Below are 15,300 nucleotides of genomic sequence, written 5' to 3'. Positions count from 1 at the left end.
GTTTGGGGCAGCTTGCCTTTTTGGGGAGAGACTGCCTCCCTGCCTGCAATGTGAGCTAGGATCTGGACAAGTTCTCACTCTCTGAATGTAACTGAAAATGAGCATACTTCATGCAATCCTGTCTCAAAAGTATTCTGAGGAAGAAGTGGAGGAGAACATCCACTGACATGAATGGAGCAGTTCAAATGTGTCAGGACTATTGTTTCCAGTTGTATTTCTCCGTAAGGTGGTCTTATAAGAATGGCTATCCTAGAACAGACCAACGGTCCATCCAGCCCAGTATCCTGTCTGCCGACAGTGGCCAATACCAGATGCCCCAGAGGGAGGGAACGCAACAGGTAATCCTTACATGATCCCCCCCGTCACCCACCTCCAGAGGAACAGAGACTAGGGACACTATTCCTACCCATCCTGGCTAATAGCGTGCTGGACCTATCTAACTGTTTTTTGAACACTGTTAAAGTTCTAGCCTTCACCGCATCCTCTGGAAAATAGTTCCAGAAGTTGACTGTGCGTTCAGTGAAGAAAAACTTCCTTTTGTTTGTTTTAAACCTGCTGCCTATCAATTAAATTTGGTGAACCATAATTCTTAAATTGTGGGAATAAGGAAATAACTTTTCCTTATTCACTTTTTCCACACCAGTAATGATTTTATAGACCTCTATCATATCCCCCCTTAGATTCCTCTTTTCTAAGATGAAAAGTCCAAGTCTTTTTAATCTCTCTTAATATGGGACCCGTTTCAAACCCTTAATCATTTTTGTTGCCCTTTTCTGAACCTTTTCCAATGCCAAGATATCTTTTTTGAGAGGAGGTGACCACATCTGCATGCAGTATTCAAGATGTGGGCATACTATTTTTATATTATATATATATATATGAGAGAGAGAATAAGATAAAAAAGGGATAGAGAATAAGACAGAAATTAATGATTCCTAACATTCTATTTGCTTTTTTGACTGCTGCTGTACACTGAGTAGATGTTTTCAGAGAACTATCCACAATGATTCCAAAATCTCTGTCTTAAGTGGTAACAGCTAATTTAGACCCCGTCATTTTATACACATAGTTGGGATTATTTTTTCCAATGTGCATTACTTTACGTTTATCAACATGAAATTTCATTTGCCATTTTGTTGCCCAATCACATAGCTTGGTGAAATCTTTTTGAAGCTCTTCACAGTCTGCCTTGGTCTTACCTTAAAAAACAAAGGTTGCCCAAACCATATTCCCTCTCTCCTCTACAAGCAATGCCTCAACATGCATATGACACACACTCACTTTGTATTATATGTCTGCAAGGGGTTAACAGCACCAAGCAACTTTACTATGCATTACTGTAGTTTGTCATCACTGAACTTATATTAAAACAGCAAGAGAGCGTAAAAGTCCTTCCCTTCATCTGCAGGTCACTTTTAATGCTCCATGTTATTGCTAGGCCATTCCACCCAGAGAAAAGAACTGTTATTTAGCATAGGAACAAAAGATAACATGGTGTTTTAGAGAACAAAAGACTTCCTCTACTGACTCTCCAAAAAAAAAAAAAAAGGGGGGGGGGTTCATCATTTGTTACAGTGAGCAAAATTACATTTTTATTTTTAAGCATATCCATGGGCCATTTTTAACTCTACATAACTGATGACTGCAAACAATTCCTAACAACCTATAGATATTATAGCTATCAAGCCAGACAATATATCTGAAAGGCTGTGTCTATATTAAATTTCTCCCTCCTTTAAAAATCCCCACTGTTGCCATGGTAGAGTTACCGCTGGGGTAGCAAACATTGGGTTATCTTGGGAAAAAAAAGTCTAGTGCAGACAAAGCTAAGAATCAAAAATCAAGGAGCAGATATAAAGTCTTACCTCTGGTTTACTGAGGCTGGATGATACAAGGGAACCAGATCCCACATCAAGATCCCACTGCTTTCTGCCACTATTTTCAGGATCTAGAGCAGCAATTCGTCCATCCAAAGTGCTGATAATTATTAAAGATCTGCCAATCAAAAAAACATTCAAAGTCAGGTCTAAAGCATTAGAACTAGTTTGTTTTCTATAGATATGCCTAACCATATTTTCTGACTTAAGATAAAATTGTTTTACATGAACCAAAGTGTTTACATTTTGTATTGTATCATTTAACTTGGCAGCTCTAGAAGAATTGTAAGTTGTAGTTGGATCTCACATTAACTTGTTTTATATGCCATGAAGCAACTTCTGATCATTTCAAAAGGTCACTTGGAAGCAAAATAACTTAGAATCACTGCTAAGATTACGGAAAACATAAATCAATCTTCCTACTTGAAGTTCATGTGATTTGTGTGTCCAAAGGTCCCCTCCCCACCAAAAACAACACTCATATATGATTTTCAAAAACAAATAACCCATTAGGTCAGCACGCAAGTAATACTGCAGCTTAGAATAAGTAAATCTGCCAAAAACTTGTGTGAAGCATGGAAACAAATTTGGTTGCCAGAAAACATCTTAGAAGAAATGAAGTATTAAAAGATGACAACACACGAGTGCTAAAGCAGTCATTCATTTGGAAATGAAGGATACGCCTACACAACAAATGGGCTGGCCTGTTCTAGCAAGCCTAAATCGAACAATAACTGTAAAGATGGCACAACACTGGTATCATTGCAACAAATAGAATGCAGACATTGACCTTGGGTACACACTCTGCTCACTAGCCCTCTCTGAGGTCCACAATGTGGTATACTCACTGCTATTGATATCAGTGCTACTTGGATTTAAGGTGGCTCAAAGCACTGGTCATTAATAATCTGTGCATCTACCATTCTGATCAACTAGTCAGACCTCTTGAATTAATTCACTGTCTAGTGGTCAAAGTGCTGACCTGGAAGACTGTGAAGCCTAGTTCAAGTCTCTTCTTTGCTACAGAAAAAACGTGTATACTTCTGGTTCACAGTCACACATTGCCTAGTCTACATTTGAAATTTGTACTAAAGCTAAGGTAGAATAAGGCAGCCTGCCTGCTAGTTAAGTGGTGTCTCTAACTGACAGCATTTGATAGCTCTAAGCTCTGAATGGTCTGGAACCTGCCAATGAGAGGGTGTAGCCACATGAGATACTTAAAACCAGAAGTGGCTTTTGGGCTACAACACAGTTAGTTTAAAAAAGGAAGGGGTGGAGAAGGGTAGTGTCGACAAAGCATTCTTGAAGGGCCTGCTACTTTGAAACTTATTCCATCCTAACCTGAAATGACTGAAATCAGTTGACCTTTTGGACATGCTGGAAGGCTTACCTATTTTCATAGGTTTTGGGGGGATACGAGCACATAGCTCAAAGGGGTGTTTGTCAGAAAGACACCCTATTTTTCTGGCTGGATACTGTGCAATGTTGCAATTTTAAAATTCAAATACTCTACAGCAGTGGTCTCCAACCTTTTTACACCCAAGATCACTTTTTAAATGACAGAACAAGCCAACATCTACCGCCCCATCCTTCCCCCAAGACCCCATCCCTTCCTTGAAGCCCTACCCTGCTCTCTCTATTCTCTTCCTCTCCATCACTTGTTATCCCCAACCCTTACACTGCTGCTTTTTTTCCCCCTCCAATTATTCTGTAGGAAGAGGTTCTCTCAACATTTGACCTGTCTAGACTGGACCAAATGTCAGAAAAAACCCTTCTTTTGGAAGCCCCCTTATTCCTCGTGGAAGGAGGAATAATAAAAAAAGTAGAACAACCACCGCATCCCTGGATGCAGGAGAGTTTTTCTGGGATATCTCTGGAGTTCTGAAAAACTCCTGGGCTGTGTCTAGATGGGCCAGTTTTTCCAGAAAATCAGCCGCTTTTCCGGAAGAACTTGCCAGCTGTCTACACTGGCCGCTTGAATTTCCGCAAAAGCACTGACTTCCTACTGTAAGAAATCAGTGCTTTTTGCGGAAATACTATGCTGCTCCCGTTCAGGCAAAAGTCCCTTTTGCCTGAAACTTTTGCGCAAAAGGGCCAGTGTAGACAGCTCAGATTTGTTTTGCGCAAAAAAGCCCCGATCGCAAAAATGGTGATCGTGGCTTTTTTGCGGAAAAGCGCATCTAGATTGGCCACGGACGCTTTTCCGCAAAAAGTGCTTTTGCGGAAAAGTGTCCGTGCCAATCTAGACGCGCTTTTCCGAAAATGCTTTTAACGGAAAACTTTTCCATTAAAAGCATTTCTGGAAAATCATGCCAGTCTAGACACAGCCCTGCAGTCTAGCTGTACTCTCGCTGTGTTGAGACAGGATGTGTAGGCTCTGGGGTGGGAATGAGGGATTTGGGTGTGGGAAGGGGTGAGGGGGAGACGCTGGCTCGGGGAGGGAGCTCCAGACCAGGCAGTGTTGGGGTACTAAGCAAGCCGCAGACTTGTGGATGTGAGGGTGCAGGAATTTGGGTTGGGGTATGCGAGGGGCTCAGAGCAAGGGGTTCCAGTGTATGGCTCAGATCTAGGGTCTGGGGAAAAGGGGGCGTGCAAGAGTGTTATAATGCTGTGGCCAGATTGGGGCTTGGCCCCAATTGGGGGTTTGTTGGCCAGGCTTCATTTTTAAATAAAATGCTATGTCAAACACAAAAAGTTTCGACACTGTCTTTATTTATGAGAAGGGTGGGGAACCTGTTTTGAGTCAGGGGTCACTAACCCACAGAAAAGTCAGTTGGGACCACACAAATGAGATGCAAAAAAATAACTCCTCCAAAAACCCCCAAGCCTCACTAATGTGGCCCCAACTGTGCTGGTGGGAGCAGGGGACATGGTATTGGGGAAGGGTGCTAGTGGGTGCTGGGGTAGGGGACAGGGTGCCAGTGGGTGCAGGATTCTGTGGCGGGGGACAGGGTGCCAGTGGGGACAGGGTTCTATGGCTGGAGGCAGGGGAGAGGGAACAGGGTGCTGGGAGGGCAGGGGACAGGGTTCTGCAGCAGAAGGCAAGGTACTAGTGGGGGACAGGGTTCTGCAGCAGGGGACAGGGGAGAGGGGACAGGGGGGCAGGAGGGCACAGGACAGGATTTTCTGTAGCAGGGGACAGGGTGCCAGAGGGGACAGGGTCCCCTGCACCTGCCTCCTCCCAGGACTCCCCCATCCTGCAGAGGAGGGAAGCCCTGTCGCATGCCTCCTGCAGGGCCAGCGCCCTGCCCCCACACGGGGCTCCCAGCTGAGTTGCACCCCTGCCATTCCTGCCCCACGGCCCGACCTCCCTATACCTGGGCTCTGTGGTCCAGGAACATCCATGGTTTGGATGCTGCCAGACCACAGAGTCCCAGTTAAGGGAAGTACAATCCGTACCACTGAAAAAGTAAACCCTTGTAAAGAATTTATCATATTGTTATTAATAAGCTGAACAAACATTGTAACAAGCTAGAATATGAACATATGTATGTATATACAATATATCCCCACATACTTTTGCAAGTTCAGCAAGTGAAATGTTTGTTTTTTGAATCAAGAAATACAGTTTTTAATGTGTAACCCACACACCTAGTGGGTGTAATTCACTGTCCCATGTAGTGGCACTTAGATCACTTATTTCTCACTGTAAGGAGTGAGATCTCTACAGAATAAGCTGAGAACATGTTGGGCGTTATAGGTCAAGCTGTAGAGGCTCCTACACTAAGCTCTAGAAATCCCAGGTTCAGTTTTGCCTCCAGGTGGTTACAAATGCAACTAAGAAAGCATCAATTCTTTTGCCAAACATATGACCACCACAGCTTCACTCAAACTTGCTAGCAGTTTTATAAGCTGAATATGATAATTACTGCTATAAGGTACAGGAATCACAACCAGGCTGATAATGTATAAGTTGAACTTCTCTTGTCCGGCACCCTTGCAACTTGATTGGAGCCAAACCAAAGAATTTGCCGGACCACAGGACATCAATATTGTCCAGCAGCTTTAGCAACACTTCCACTGTTTACTGGACTCTTGAAGACATTTAGAGGTAAATTAGAGCAAAATAAAAGCACAGAACGTGGAGAGCCAGGACTGGTGGCTGTAAACAAATTTTATTTGACTGCAGGAAACTTGGTTATACCCATGGTAAGTGGACATTTAGCTAACTAAAATCATGCCAGACCCCAAATATTGCTGGACCAGAGAGATTCAACCTTTAGTGTATCTGTACTTAAGCACTTACACTGAGAACTACAGTATAAAGAACAATTGTGCGAGCATTGGAACTGTACGTTTCCCATAAACAGATACTGTTAAAGATGTTAGGCTCCAGACCAGCTTTGTCACTTGTGTGAAAAGTCTGTTATCTGTGTGGGCTTTTCTGTATTAATTTGAGAGAATAAATTCTTTTCATTAGCTTTTAAAAATCTCAAATTCAAAAGCTAATGAAAAGAATTTAAAATTATAAAAAACGTGGACAGTCTAATAAATTTCAAATGTACTGATATATTTCTCATAAGTGCAATCCTCAGCTGGTTTTGGGGTATTCGACTATCAAGCATATAGAAGCTGGTATGAACATGTCACTTTGTGCTGGTGATAATGCAAGTAATAGGGTCTGGTGTTTTTAGAACAACTTTAATTTCAAAAGTTCTCAGGTTTAACTAAAATACAAACTAAAGGGAGAACGCAGTCATAGTGAATCCTCCATTCATTAAACATTCTCGATCAGATGTCTGAATCAAGTGATGCATGCAGAATACCTACATCCTCTCAAGTCTATTAATGCATCTGAGTAACAGTTTTATTTGAAGCATACTCAAGCAACACAAGAGTTACGAACAGAAATGGCTAAACAGTCACCTTATTTCTTAACAATTCTATCTTTCACTAAGCATATTCTACTTGAACTGTGATCACTGCTTTAAGAATCTGTTACAGTATTCTGTGAAAATCTGATGCAATACCAATTATAAATGTGACAAAAGAAAATTTTCAGAGAAAAAACATGTAATCTACCCAGTTTATAAATCCTTTTGAGAAAAGCTATTAGTGTCTTTTTGAAAGGAGTATTAGCAATTTAAAAATAGCATGTGTAAGAATGTTTTAACCTAATGCTATCAGTAGCACCAACATGACTAAAAAAGTTAGAGGAAAACTTTCAATTTTTTCATATTACTTCATGAAGTAGTTCACACTTTAATCAGTTCCATTATTTCCTGTGTATAGTCTATTTACTCTGAGTCTTTCACACAGATAAAGGAGAGATTTTTTTTTAAATTTCTACTGGTCAAAATTAAGAATTTAATATATATGAAATCCCAGGAATATTGTTTGACAGCAAGCTAAAGATTTGTATCAGAAATATCTCAAATAATTCAAGGCTGTGAATGTGGTGTAAAGCATTTAAGTTCAAAGTGAAACAATACACCAAAGATTAGACTGTAACATTGACTTCTCCTGAAGCCAAACCTTTGCTTCCAGATAAATGAAGCTCTCTCAGACTTACATATATATGGCTGAGCTGGTATTATCTTGTGATTATAGCATGTTCAAAGTAATTACAGTTTTGAAGAAAATATTTGCTTAGTAGATGAGGCTTGTAATATAATGTCCACTATACTGTAGCTATTTAGTGGAAAATGTTTTATGTACAATGACATTGAAAATAATTTTGGGGTAGCAAACAGATGGTAACAAAAGCAATTTTAAAACAAGCATGTGTAACTGGTGCACAGTATTTGTTTATTTTCCATTAGTATATGAATGAATTCTACCCTAACTAAATCCTGTTGGCTACGTCTACACTGGCCCCTTCTCCAGAAGAGGCATGCTAATTTCTAACTTTGGAATAAGGAAATCCGCGGGGGATTTAAATATCCCCCGCGGGATTTAAATAAACATGGCCGCCGCTTTTTTTCCGGCTTGGGGAAAAGCCGGAAAAGAGCGTCCAGACTGGCGTGATCCTCCAGAATAAAGCCCTATAAGGAATAAGAGATCCTCCGGAATAGGGCTTTATTCCGGAGGATCACGCCAGTCTGGACGCTCTTTTCCGGCTTTTCCCCAAGCCGGAAAAAAAGCGGCAGCCATGTTTATTTAAATCCCGCGGGGGATATTTAAATCCCCCGCGGATTTCCTTATTCCAAAGTTAGAAATTAGCATGCCTCTTCCGTAGAAGGGGCCAGTGTAGACAAAGCCTTAATGTTGCATCTTCTCAGCTATAGTTAACTCTTTTTAGTGGAGAGGCTTGAGTTCATAATACATGTAGACATGTGAAACCAATAAAGCTGTTAAAAAAAAAAACTTCATAGCTAGATAATTTTGGGAAGGCTCAAGTTAGGGTCTCTCTTGAGAAAGTAGAGACATACCGCCTATGGGATGAAAACTAGGACATGGACCAAGTCACTTGGTCCACGGCATTTGTATCTGCAGTAGAGACAAGCTTCAAAGTTTGTGTTTAAGGAAACAAAGCAAAAACAACCAATATCTATACTGAGCAGCCAGGTCAGTCCCAACACTTTAGAATTAACATCCCTTCTTCTGTTCTTTAAACCAACAAATTAAGTCATAATTGGAACTACTATGGCATCTTCTCAGGCACAATATATAAAAGATTCTGCAAGCTGTCTTAAGAATAAGAAGTCGGTGAATAGCAAAATATTCCTCCAATTTCATAACCTTTGCCCCTAAACACATATGTATAACTTTTTCAACACTTGCATAATTGAACTTTACAATTTAAGACTATTTACTGTCTGTTGCAGAGAGGAAAAACCCCCTCAAAAGCTAGAATATAGGATGCTCACTGTATTAACAGTTTTTGCATCACCAATATATTTTAGCATTAATACCCCAAGTACACATACATTCAAAAGTGCCCTACTATTTTCTGTTGTTCAAGAACAAATGAATAAGTGTGACTCCTGATAAGAATCTGCATCTTTCAAGCACAAGCAATTAACATTATAAGACTATTATACTGCACGAATCAGAGAATGGCTACCTTTAGTGTTCAGCTTTGAATTATTAGGCTGAATATTTTATACAGAGAGATCTCTCAAGATTTTTTAGTAATTCAGTATAATATGCATTTTGTTAATTTTAAATTAAAGAACAGAAGGTTGTTTTCCCCTAGCTAGAATGAGAAGTGCAGCAAGCTATGTTATCATTTTTAATGAACCAATGCACAAAACAACTCTTCACTGTTTAAGAGAGAGGAAAATCTTTACATGGCACAGGATGTGGGTTAGCCAGACAGTTACTTGTAGAAACCGAATTATTCTCAAATCTACGAACTCAAGGTTTCAAGTCTCTAACTTCAAAAGGAAGCCTGGAAGTGTACTTTATTAGCAGAACAATTAATACTTGATCATACCCCTTTTGCTCCTGCAATGCTGCAAGACTATTAGTTATTTTTTTCAGTTACAGACTATTATTACAATGGAAGGATAACATGCAGGTGTTTGGGAGAGGGCATAGGCTAAAGAGACTTTCAAGGCTTTGTCTACATGACATAGCTTTTAGCCACAAAGCCCTGTGAATAAAGGTTGGGCAGTGTAAACACTGTCTGCCAATAGCTTTGGCACTATTTACACTAGCACTTTCCGTTGCAAAGCATTGTAGTTGGGGAAGAGAGAAGGGAAGGGGTCAGCATCTTTGAGTGACAAAAGCTTGGGAGCTCAGATGCCACAGTGTTCAAATCAGCAAATTACAGATCCACAAACCAAGACACTTGAAACAAGGCACAAGGTGGAAAAGTTTCCCAGAAATCAATTAGGGAAGGAGACAGGCTGACAGCTAGCACTTTCCTACCCTCAATGATAAGAGAGCAGACAAGCCAAGGGGAATGGAACTTACTACTCCTAACATAAGACCAACAAGGCTGGGGCAGCAATACACTTCTCCCCATACGGGTTGAAGGGGAAGACCCCTAAATCTAGTTGTGGATGCTAGCAAGACACTTCTCCACAGCACCGTGTCTGTGCCTCTCCTCTTCCTCCCTGCGGGTCCCCTCCCCCCACACCAGTCCTCTTCCTCCCTGCAGGGCCCCCCCACCGCACACACCTCTCCTCTTCCTCCCTGTGGGTCCCCTCCCCCTACACCTGTCCTCTTCCTCCTGTGGGCCCCCCCCACCACACACACCTCTCCCCCCACCACACACACCTCTCCTCTTCCTCCCTGCGGGGGCCCCCCCCACCGCGCACCCCTCTCCTCTTCCTCCCTGCGGGGGCCCCCCCCACCGCGCACCCCTCTCCTCTTCCTCCCTGCGGGGGACCCCCCCACCGCGCACCCCTCTCCTCTTCCTCCCTGCGGGGGACCCCCCACCGCGCACCCCTCTCCTCTTCCTCCCTGCGCCCCCCCCCACGTGCACACCTCTCCTCTTCCTCCCTGCGGGTGCCCCCCTGCGTACCCCTCTCCTCTTCCTCCCTGCGCCCCCCCCACACGCACCCCTCTCCTCTTCCTCCCTACGCCCCCCCACACGCACACCTCTCCTCTTCCTCCCTACGCCCCCCCACACGCACACCTCTCCTCTTCCTCCCTACGCCCCCCCACACGCACACCTCTCCTCTTCCTCCCTGCGCCCCCCCACACGCACACCTCTCCTCTTCCTCCCTGCGCCCCCCCCCACACGCACACCTCTCCTCTTCCTCCCTGCGGGTGCCCCCCCCCCACACGCACACCTCTCCTCTTCCTCCCTGCGGGTGCCCCCCCCCACACGCACACCTCTCCTCTTCCTCCCTGCGCCCCCCCCCCACACGCACACCTCTCCTCTTCCTCCCTGCGCCCCCCCCCCCCCACACGCACACCTCTCCTCTTCCTCCCTGCGCCCCCCCCCACACGCACCCCTCTCCTCTTCCTCCCTGCGCCCCCCCCCACACGCACACCTCTCCTCTTCCTCCCTGCGCCCCCCCACACGCACCCCTCTCCTCTTCCTCCCTGCGCCCCCCCCCACACGCACCCCTCTCCTCTTCCTCCCTGCGCCCCCCCCCCACACGCACACCTCTCCTCTTCCTCCCTGCGCCCCCCCCCACACGCACCCCTCTCCTCTTCCTCCCTGCGCCCCCCCACACGCACACCTCTCCTCTTCCTCCCTGCGCCCCCCCCCACACGCACACCTCTCCTCTTCCTCCCTGCGCCCCCCCCCACACGCACACCTCTCCTCTTCCTCCCTGCGCCCCCCCCCCACACGCACCCCTCTCCTCTTCCTCCCTGCGGGTGCCCCCCCCCACACGCACACCTCTCCTCTTCCTCCCTGCGGGGGCCCCCCCCCACACGCACCCCTCTCCTCTTCCTCCCTGCGGGTGCCCCCCCCCCACACGCACACCTCTCCTCTTCCTCCCTGCGGGTGCCCCCCCCCCACACGCACACCTCTCCTCTTCCTCCCTGCGGGGCCCCCCTCCCCCAGGACCCCCCTCCCTGTCCTTTGCTGCCCCGCACCCCCCGCAGCCCCGTCGGTGCCCCCGCCCCGCCCATCCCCCTGTCACCTGGCGCCGCGCCGGGTCTCCTCCTCCTCCTCGGGCTCCTGCTCCCCCGGCGCCGCGGTCGCCGCCACCCCCCCCTCATCGTCCTCCACGGTGACGTCGGGCCCGGCCGGGAGGGCGGCAGGAGCCGCGGCCGCCCCGAGCCCGAAGCCGACCTCCCCGCCGCGGGCATCGCCCCGAGCCGGCTCGCGCGCCGCCGCCGCGCCCAGCAGCACCAGCACAGCCAGGGCCGCCAGAGCGCTCCGGCCCCGCGGCGCCCGCATGGAGCGGCCCCTCAGCCCGGCGCCGCCGCCCGCTACGACATGAACCTTCGCTCCCGCCACCAGGACTGGGGCCCCGCCGCGCCGCAACCAGCCCTGCTCGCCCCGCCTCCCCGCGGCCACGTACCGGCGCCCGGCGCGCAACCTACCGTGCTGCTCCTCTCCCTTAGGGCAGGGAGGAAACCCATTTGACCATCTTGATGTCATTCGTTGTCGTTCCCGCTTCTGATTGGTCTAGCTGGGCTCGACCGAGCGGGCGCAGTGACGATGTTTGTCAACACACCTCTGACCAATCAGAGTTAGGCTCCGAGCCGACTCCTTAAACAGAGTGACCAATGGAAAGCACGTCCTTCGTTTCCTTTCTCTGTGATTGGCTAGTCCGCCCCCCCAACTTGTATCTGATTGGATAATTCGGAGACGTCGGCGGTAGCGCGGCGATTGAGGTCGGCTATCTCCGCCTCTTCCTGATTGGGCAACTCTAGTGTTTCATACGTGGCCGATTCTGACTGTCGAAAGGGCTAACTCGATGGAGGAACGTGGGGCAAACCAAACGGATGGAAAAAAGGGGGGAGTCTTAAAGGGACTGAACAATGGACTTGCCCGCTCTCAGAGCAGGGCGGGGGTGGGGCCTGCAGAGCCATAGTCAGGGTATGCCCTGTCTGTGTCCCTGCCACCCAGCCTCAGACTCTGACAGGGCGCCCTAAAGGATCATGGGATTGGGGTGACACCAAAGCAGAGAGCCAATAACATGACCCAGAGAGGGGGGCTCTGCAGCTTCTGTTTTCCCTGCTTCTTGACACCCCCCTAGGGAGGGTCCAGGACAGGCAGAGGAGCAAATTCAAAACTGAGACAGGAGATTACTGTTTTGGAACAGTGTGCAATTAGCCGGTGGAACTCCCTGCCACAGGAAACTGTGGAGGCCAAGAATTTAGCAAGACTTAAAAAGGGGTTGGAATTTTATCAAGATAAGAACAGCCAAGATTTATCATAATTAGGGATAAAATAATGTCAATGGTTGGGATCTTAAACGTATGCTTTGCGGCTTCTACTGAGCTCTGATCATTAGTAGGATGAGCTTTCTGTGGTGGGCAGATAACCTTACCTCTACCTGCTTTAGTGTTTTTATTCCTTCCACTAAGCATCTTCTGGTCCACTGTCAGAGACATGGCTCTGGCCTATCTGGACTTCAGATCTGATCCAGTAGGTTGATTCCTATGTTCAATAGGGGAGGCCACAACACATGGTACCATAACAACATGGCCTCTCAGCCTGGTAATACCAGTTGTTGCTGTGACAGAACTGGACATGGCCAGAAGATTGTGACGTAGCATCAGCGCAGGATGTCATGGTATTATGACAGCCCAAGGCATCAGCCTAAAGTGTGGGGCATGTCTATGATACTGACATCTTGCACCAGAGCAGGACAGCTCAGGATTCCCACAGGAGAATCAGTTTGACAGCTGCAAGCCTCACAATGCTCTGTGTGGAAGGAGTCTTTATTTCTTACCTGTCTGCTGTACCACACAAACTTGATATATTAAAATAGAGTGCTCTATAAGAGCTATTTATTAAACTATTTATTAAAGTGGGTAGTTAGCCTACTCATGATATGTGGTGTGACATTTAGATACTTTGTTGCAGTGTGACACAATGTTCCCTCCATTTTTTTCCATCCATCCACGTGTGGTATACGTTTTATGTGCCCCAAGGTATGTGCAGATGTGCACCACGAATAGAAATACATGCTGCTGGCAGTGGGCAGTTGTTGGCACTCTGCTAATCAGCTGTGTGGCATTTGAATCTCTCCTAGGAGGCCATCCAAGTGCACAACTTACAGGGAACATTGGTGTGATAACATTTGCTATGGTTTCTTAACATATTGTAGCATGTTGTGATGCCTTTTAGACACATCAGTGTATCATGATGTCATTCAGTCGCTTTGTCACACTGTTGGCTATTGGATGTATTGTTGCAATGGAGTGACATTTGGATGCATTGTCAGCCCATTGCCTTCTGACAGATTTTCCTGGTATGATGTCACTGCTTTGCCTTGCAACATTCAGACGTATCAAAGCTATCTGAAAACATGTAGTCATGTCGGCACTTGTATTGTGGTGTACTGATTCTTAGGCTTTGCACACACTACAGAGTTCAGTCAACAAAAGGCAGCTTTTCTTAACAAAACAGTGAAGGTGTACCCACTACAATGCTATTTTTTGCAGCAAAATTATAGGTAAAATGTAAGTGTAGACATCACTCTTGGTTTTGTCAGTGTAAATGGCCTGCTCTGGTCAGCAGTTTGAACTCTGCTGCCCTGCAGCCAGGTAAACAAGCCTTTTAGTCTTCCCCCTGTAAGGCCTGGGATTTTTTGAAATTCCACTTCTTGTTTGCTCAATGGAGAGATCATATTGCATCTTCCCAGCTGATCATGGTGGTTCCACACAGCAAACACTCTCCTTGAATCACTGTGGAGCTGTTGGATCTGCTGAATATATGGATCAGCTGCACTCCAGTCGGAGGAACTGCAAGAAATCTAAGTAGGAAAATGGACAGATTTCTCCTGGCTTGTGTGACAAGGGGTACAAATGGGACATGGTGCAGAGCCAAATGAAGATAAAGACGCTGAGGCAAGCATACCAGAAAGCAAGGGAGACAAATCATCAATCCAGTGCTGCACCCAAACCCTGCAACTTCTACAAGGATCTGGATGCTACCATGGTGGCAAGCCCATCTCCACTTCCAAAAGACCCCTGGATACTTCTGTGTGGCTAGAGATGGCAGAAAGTGGACCTAACCCCAAGGATAAAGTCATGGATAAGGAGGTGGAGTTGAAGGATGTTGTAGAGCCCACAGCATGGTTGCCAGGCGAGGCAGGGAGTCAAGAACTTTTCTCCACTCCAGATGTATCTTGTTAGTCTCAGCAGTACAACTCTGGTGAGCAAGAAGCAGGCAAGGATAACCCTGATAAGTGATCTTTTTGTGTTGATGTTACTTGGTTATATGCTGTTCATCTTTCCTTTGTCTTGTGGACTGTAAAAATGGGTAAAGGAATAGAAATGCTGTATTTGAGTGTGCTACAAATTCCCTATGCAGTTAAGCAGTGCAGTGGAACAATGTGATGCACCCCAAAATTTCATGGGAATCCTCAAGAGAGATATCTAGGAAATTTTCCTGGAGATACTCTCCAATCCTCTAGTAAAGGCTCCTGGGCAGAGCAGTTTTGTTCCTTCCCCCATCAAATGACTCTGTCCTGCGCCATTTAGAAGTCACTTATGCAGGGACCAAGGCACTTCTAGGAAAATATGGATGTAAAATCCCATTTAATTAGTTAACCGGTTAAATGTGATGTTTAACCAATTAAAGGGGGGCCAGGTAGGGACTGATCCCCCCTGCTGCACGCAGGGGCTGCCTCTGTCTGAGATGTACCCAGGCCAACCATGGACAGCGGCTGCTCTGGGTATCTGGAGCAGCTCCCTGTGTGTGGCAGGCACTGTGGGCTGGAACAACCCTATATCCACGGCAGATGGAGAGTTGCTTCAGTCCCTACCAGGTAACTGGTAAACGGTAAGCATCACCCACTAAGGGCAGTGCTTACCAGTTAACCTTTCTCATGCCTACTGGAAAACATCATGTGGACCAGTTCTGAAGTTGCCCGAATTCAGTAGATGCCTTATCCTC

General features: G+C 46.4%; 1 protein-coding gene across 4 annotated transcripts in view; it reads right to left on the bottom strand.

The window, feature by feature from the left end:
- Positions 1–11,896, bottom strand: part of EIF2AK3 (eukaryotic translation initiation factor 2 alpha kinase 3) — a 70,772-nt gene extending 58,876 nt beyond the window's left edge. For 2 of the 4 annotated variants that reach the window (XM_075930962.2, XM_075930964.2), the window contains exons 1-2: positions 11,366–11,721; positions 1,866–1,995 (exon numbers count right to left, since the gene is read on the bottom strand). In XM_075930962.2, the coding sequence (XP_075787077.1) occupies positions 1,866–1,995; positions 11,366–11,625 (390 nt within the window). In that variant the 5' untranslated portion in view covers positions 11,626–11,721. Of the gene's footprint in view, positions 1–1,865; positions 1,996–11,365; positions 11,723–11,771 lie in introns of those variants that run through there. The other 2 variants (XR_012904441.2, XM_025185612.3) reach the window with 2 other exon arrangements.
- Positions 11,897–15,300: the final 3,404 nt, after the last annotated feature.

Source organism: Pelodiscus sinensis, chromosome 4, assembly GCF_052426305.1.
Source record: "Pelodiscus sinensis isolate ZL-2025 chromosome 4, ASM5242630v1, whole genome shotgun sequence".
NCBI lineage: Eukaryota > Metazoa > Chordata > Testudines > Trionychidae > Pelodiscus > Pelodiscus sinensis.
The sequence above is the reverse complement of the archived record's forward strand: the minus strand, read 5'-3'. Positions and strand labels throughout refer to the sequence as shown.